The sequence below is a fragment of the Sinocyclocheilus grahami genome, unplaced genomic scaffold, assembly GCF_001515645.1.
Source record: "Sinocyclocheilus grahami isolate Dianchi unplaced genomic scaffold, SAMN03320097.WGS_v1.1 scaffold876.1, whole genome shotgun sequence".
Taxonomy (NCBI): Eukaryota; Metazoa; Chordata; class Actinopteri; order Cypriniformes; family Cyprinidae; genus Sinocyclocheilus; species Sinocyclocheilus grahami.
The window spans coordinates 784,443-791,455 of NW_015506055.1; the positions used below are offsets into that span (position 1 = coordinate 784,443).

Genomic DNA, 7,013 nt, shown 5'->3' on the forward strand with positions numbered 1-7,013 from the left:
TTATGCTGTGCACTGTATATATATATATATATATATATATATATACTTTTTTTCTTATGGAAATTGAAAAAAATATATAATTGTATCCTGGGGTAATACTGGGGGTGGGGGGCAGTTTCAGCATATCAGCATATTAAAATGATCTCTGAAGAATCATGTGACACTAAAGACTGGAGTAATTACCATTAAAGGAATAAAAAATATCTTACAGACCCCAACATTTTGAACAGTAGTGGATATAAATTTATATGATGTCATAAAAGTATGACACTCCTTAATCAAGAGCAACAACAGTTACGGAGCTCTAATTTCATTTAGGAAATAAGTGCCGTGATGTGCAATTGATTGCAATGTGCTGTCAAATACGTACCAGGAAGATAGGTAAAGCGCTGTGACTGGCTCCTTTTCCGTTTGCCATTGCACACGTAGAACTGCACCTGCACCACTGAAGTGACCGTCTTACTGTGATAAGGAGGCACCTCCACCACGATGCTAGACTACAGATGGAGACAAGAGACATAACTTTACTAAACAACACATCATTGATGTCTGAGACAAACCTATCAAAGTTGTCCCACTGACGAATACAAAGTGCAAATCTAGTCAAAACATACTACAATGTGCTCAAACCTGTCAAACACTCGTTTCAGCTTTTAGTTCAAGAAAGAAAATAAAGCCTGAAAAGGGTCTGTAGACATATTTACATCTTGTGTATCGTCTGTGCTTTTGTTGGCAAATATGTTCTTAGACATTTAAAAAGGAAAGTATTCACTCACTCCTTGACTCTTCTCTCTGATGATCTTCGCCTCCACCTCCCACTGTGGTCGTCCATCTGAAGAAAGAAAAAAAAAGTGTTAGCTGCATACGTGAGAACAACATATTAGGACAGATAGCATACACAATGATCTGAACTGAACTCTGTGTGCCAATATTTGCCTCCTCAAAATTAGGTAACCTGACCTGATATCTTCTCATTATCACCTCCACCACCACTATCTTGTCCCACTGACGAATACAAAGTGCAAATCTAGTCAAAACATACTACAATGTGCTCAAACCTGTCAAACACTCGTTTCAGCTTTTAGTTCAAGAAAGAAAATAAAGCCTGAAAAGGGTCTGTAGACATATTTACATCTTGTGTATCGTCTGTGCTTTTGTTGGCAAATATGTTCTTAGACATTTAAAAAGGAAAGTATTCACTCACTCCTTGACTCTTCTCTCTGATGATCTTCGCCTCCACCTCCCACTGTGGTCGTCCATCTGAAGAAAGAAAAAAAAAGTGTTAGCTGCATACGTGAGAACAACATATTAGGACAGATAGCATACACAATGATCTGAACTGAACTCTGTGTGCCAATATTTGCCTCCTCAAAATTAGGTAACCTGACCTGATATCTCCTCATTATCACCTCCACCACCACTATCATCATCATCATCATCATCATGTCTTCCAGCCCTCCACTGAAGCTTTAGAGATTAAGCTTACAAATAGCCAATCAGCATTAAGTTTCATCAGGTTCAGAGGGGAGCTCTACAGCTGCATGTTTCTACAGGTGCTCCAGCACCAAATCCAGAGAGAAGCTTGATAAATTGTGCCTTGCCTTGAGAATAATAAAATGATAAATTGAGTTTGCTTGCAAACGATAAGCCTTTTTCCACATAGTGAAAGAGGTTCAATTACTCGAATAGATCAAAATGTCAGCTCTATGCAGGGACTGCGTACAACACTGACCTGACTCTGAAAAACAAATGACATATTCAATTCTACCAAGAAAGAGGGCTAGAAACGCTGGAGCTGTATTAGCGGAGTGACTTCTTAACAGCAGGCTACTTGAGAGACTGACTTTTCAATGAAAATTAGATCAGTCTCACTCTGCTTGTCCTTGCTGACAGGAACATAGAATTCACTTGGGCCCCTAACAGGTAATGATGTCATTTATAAAGCCATTAGAGTTTCAGAGAGATGTGTGGAAGAACATTATTTATTGTTGGATCATGGCAAGATGCGTGGAATAACTCTATTCATAGCACAATGCTTCCACGTGCTGCCCATGGAGAGGTGCAGGATCTTTCGGAAACATGCTGTCATTTCATGTTTTTCCTTTGCCATGAAGCTAATCAACTGCGCAGACGTCTTGCAGACAGAAAATCAAAGCCAAGTGACCAGAGCCAACTGGTTAAGACTGATCCTAGAAGGGAAAATAGTCACATAAATTACATAAACTGCACAAAGAGCATGACACAGGTCTGATTTATGCTCTTAAACACATTTCCAGCTTTGAAGTTTGTGCCTGACATGAGTCTAACATGAGTCAAACAGCAGTATAATCCCAAGAATGTCTAAAATGTGTCATTTTGTATGTGTAATGTTTATGAGTGGATATAGTTTTTGAGGACTGTTATCAAAGTAAAGATACCGCTGTGAGCAGTTTCATAATCACCTGGTGCATTACACTCCAGAGACCGCTGTTTACACGAGGTTACTGTGTAGCGTCTCAGCTCCCTTCTGTGTCAAAAGGCATTTTGCTAATATGAGAATGACCTTGGACACCTGTAACTTCAGCAGTAGTAGTACAGCAGCAGCACATGTTGACATTCGTCGGACACCGGAGAGGGCCCCACATGAGGGCAGGTTCAAACAGGAAACAGACTCCAAAGACCGGTGACAAGCACATGCTGTTCTAATTCTTCAGCCCAGAAACACCGCTGTTCTGTTATTACTACTATGATAAACAAACTCAAGAAAAATAAACTTCTAGCAAAATCCTACAAAGCTTTAATGTTTCATTATGTGGAATTAAATGTCCAGCTGGCAAGTGTAAACTAGCATCAACTGAAACAGATGGTTAATGTAACTCTTCATTTACAATTTCCTGAATCATTAATTATAAAAACAAAAAAATTGTTTGTTAGCTTTCCCGGGCCTGATTTTTTCTCGTAGTAAACACTTAATTGTACTTAACATTTCATATTTGCCATTTATATTCTCTCACTGTAACCAAAACAAATGAATTCATCTTCTGTAGACTCTAGGGGGGAAAGGGTGATAACCCTGTAAAGCTTGACATATGAAATAACAGTGGAAGAGATCATTGAAACTAGACAAAATATATAGATATAAATATATTAAAAATTACATATAAATGTACATGTACATTTTAGAAATTTAGTGGATGCTTTTATCCAAAGCGACTTACAAATGAGGACAATGGAAGCAATCAAAATCAACAAAAGAGCAATGATATACAAGTGCTATAACAAGTCTCAGTTAGCTTAACGCAGTACACGTAGCAAGGGTTTTTAAAATCATATAGGCTAATAAATAAAAAGAAAAAAGACAGAATAGAAAAAGAATAGAGTATATATAAATTACATATAATTATATACAAAAAATATTCTTTGTCAAGTATTATATTTGATACATTAGGTTAATGGCATATGAAATAAGAGAAAATGGTGCTCATACTGTACTTGAAAAAACAAACAAACAAACACTTAATTTTATCCAGAGGACCAAAGTCAGCAAATATATTAAATTTTCTGCAATTGCTGATATTTATATGATCAAAAGTTAATAAAAGTTCTGATAGCTTTTTATCAGTATAAGCAAAATTTTTGTCTTGAAATTTAAAAGCTTAGTTTTATGATCAAATCTACGCAGTTTCTGTTTGTAAGGGGGAAAACAATATGATACAATACAATGATGACTTAAAAAAACATTCCACAAACGCTCTATTTTAACATTTTTTTTATGCTCAAATTAACAATTTATAATAACAAATATACATGAAAAATCAAGTGAATGCTGAAATATTACAAACAATATAGAAGTTACATAATAGAAATGAGCAAAGATTTCACAGCAAACAATCCTGTTAAGTTTCTGAATATGAGGGCAGTACAGCCTTTGCTATCCAGATCTATGTTTATCCAGGTGATTAAAAACCTGAATCTTTTGTCTGCTTAACTATATATCTATCCACTCAGCAAGTCAAAAATGAGCTACAAAGTCTCAGGACCACCACATGGGCTACTCATTTAAGACACAACCCATCTAATTACTGTAGATACAATAATCACTCAATTAGATTAGATACAATCTGTCAAAATTAGACAAAAATGATCAGTCCTCTTCCTCTTAAACATCCTGGTTTGTCCCCTACCGCTAGAGTGGCCCTTAGAGACTAGACCCTCTCAGATGGACGGCTCTGTGCTTGTCAGTGCTAAAAAGACTTGCCTTCTCTCTATATTTTGGAGCGAATTGTGGATATAATTTGATGCATTTCAGACTTTAGCCAGAGATCTTTTTTAATTTGAAGAAACTCTGAATGAGCTTAGCATGGGTTACTATTGGAGCAATGTCACATGTTTTGAAATACAGTATCAAAACATTATAATACTGCATCTACATGTGGTATGTTATCATGAAAAATACAAAAATAAAGTAAAAATCTTTCTATGCTCAATTCTTTTAGAGGTGCAGTCATTACCTTCCTCATTAAAAAGGTTTGCACATAAATTAAATGTCCTTAACTGGTACTTAGTCATGTGAGTGTACATCATTTAACTATATTTTTAATAGAATCTGTAGCCTAAAAACATTGGGCTGGTCACCTTACTGAGGCTGACGTGTTAAGAACACATGAGCAGCTCAATGCTACTCATTTTTTCTCAGTAACCCAGTCACTGAACATTTTCACTTGCTGAATACATATTTAATAGCTTACTGCAAATAGAGCATCAGTATTTGACATCACTAACCAACAGTTTATGTGAGGTGGCTAGGTCAGTATAAAGTACAAGACCAGCGTCATATTACAGAGTGCACCTTTAACAACTTATTAAATGTCAATAAAACACATCTGCAGAACACGTTCTCACAAATCACATAGACACTCTCTGATAAGCTCCTGCTTGAAAAGATATACATTTTCCCCCAGAGCTGCTCAAGGCCAGACATAAGAGCCAAATTTCCACCCAACTTGTTCTAGCATCTCAGGACTTTCCATTTTTATACAGTGCAACAAAAACATGGGTTATCACCATAAAGGTTGCCTTGAGGGGTTGCCACTTTACAGGGAGCCAACTGGAGGAGAGGTAAGTTCCAAAGGGTGTTTCTCCAAGTCAGTTTGTTGGCGTAGAACAGCCCTGTGTGTTCATGTGTAAACTTCAGTCGAGTGAGTCAGAGTGTCATTGTCTCAAACTAGAAACACACACACAGACACACACTCAAGGCAGGCCAAGACTCGTATTCCCAGAATGCCGTTCATTCATTACCTTCATCTGAGGCTGGCCCTAACTTGTGTTTCATTACTTACGAACAAGCGATGGAAAAAATGAGCAAGACAGAAAAAGAAAGAGAGAGAAAGACTGAGAAGAGTTGCTTATCGAAGAATTTAAACAAGCGCACACAAGTGATACTGGAAAGAGTCAAGGAAAGACTGATTTTCTACCATGCCTGACGTTATGAAGAGTAAGAGAGAGAGAGACAGTGAGAGAGAAATAATAAATAAAAAAAGGAAGACTGTCTGCTGGAGATGACAGACTGTCTCTGAGGGCTCTGCTCATTGTGTAAAAGGTCTATTTCAGCTCACAGTGAGACTCAAAGGATCAACAAAAATCCATACAGACAGAGCACTGTTGGGGATCATGACACAGTCTAACCCCAAAAAGTCAGTCTAATAAAGCCTCTTGAAAGCAGAGTGACTGAAAGCTGAGGCTTCAGACTGACAGCCACATGGCAGAATGGGAGAGAAAGAGCTACCTGCAACAAATGAGCTTCAGTCATCTGCCAGGTAGATGTAACTAGCGACATTCAAAATTAAATATATGTAAGATTGAGTACCAAGTGGGTTGCTTGAATGATTAGTCAACTAATCTCAAGGAAGTTCTGAATAAGTAGGCTGGTCTCAGGTTCATATGGCACCAAATGCATTTCTTAGGGTGCATTTCTGCAGTTTCAGAGAATAATTTGTGGTAAAAGTTTCATTTAAGCCTGTATGCTAAACGTGTTAAAGGTATTTGGTATGAAACCTTATAATATATGTTGTATGTGTTAAAGTTAAGAACAATAACAAATAAACAACACTAGATAAAACCACATTTTAGATTTCTTGCCCTATGTAGAAATACAATCATTGTGATTTGTTAGTTTTTTTTTTTATCAACATGTAGCCAGTGAGGGAAAAAAACATCCACTGTCTTAACACCTAACACAGCAGAAACAAGCCACCAAAATGCACTGTGTGAAATATGGAAACATTTAGATTTTCATGGTTATACTTTTAAAGGATTTTTTTTCTTGGAAAAAAAATGGATATAATGCAGCATTTACTTTTTGGCCCAAGGCACTCAATTAAGTTTGATTTTTGGATGTTTTACTACAAAGGCCCAAAAATCTAACTTAATAAAATAAATTGTATCTTTTTGTAAGACCACAGTCAGCTAATAATTTACTACTTAATTAAATTAGTATCTGACTGTGGCCTTACAAAAAGATTAAGTTGGTAAATTCTGTATTACATTACTCATGTACAGATGGCATTATAACACAATATATAACAAATCACACTCCTTAAATGTGCAACAATATATAGGGAAGCATTTTAATGTACAGCTTTGGTTGCACAAAAAATGCTTTATGAAACAAAAAAATCCATTCTAATGTGCCTTATTAATCACTTTTGAAAATGCAAAATTATGCTTAAAAAGCATTAGATACACAGGCTTTAGTGAAACCAATCATTTTATTTATTTTCCTTTTTTTTTTAGATAAGGAAATGCAAAGTTTGTCTCGCACACACAGGAAGCTATTATTTGCTTTGTGTCTTGGATCCAGCGAGTGATCAGCAGTGTGCCTGCAGCCAGAGCAACCCTGCTGAGCTCTGAGTCATCCTTACAGCAGATGCTAAGGTCTACAGGTGAGCTCTAGGACAACAGTGACATGCCACAATACGGCCAACCATAAATCTAGTGTGTGTGGACAGATAGAGAGAGAGCATAGGCTCTTTTTT

General features: G+C 36.7%; 1 protein-coding gene across 2 annotated transcripts in view; it reads right to left on the reverse strand.

Moving 5' to 3' along the window:
• Positions 1–7,013, reverse strand: part of nfatc3a (nuclear factor of activated T cells 3a) — a 77,653-nt gene that overhangs the window by 18,371 nt on the left and 52,269 nt on the right. For both annotated transcript variants that reach the window (XM_016248346.1, XM_016248347.1), the window contains exons 7-8: positions 1,205–1,260; positions 371–497 (exon numbers count right to left, since the gene is read on the reverse strand). In XM_016248346.1, coding sequence (XP_016103832.1) covers positions 371–497; positions 1,205–1,260 — 183 coding nt within the window. The remainder of the gene's footprint in view (positions 1–370; positions 498–1,204; positions 1,261–7,013) is intronic.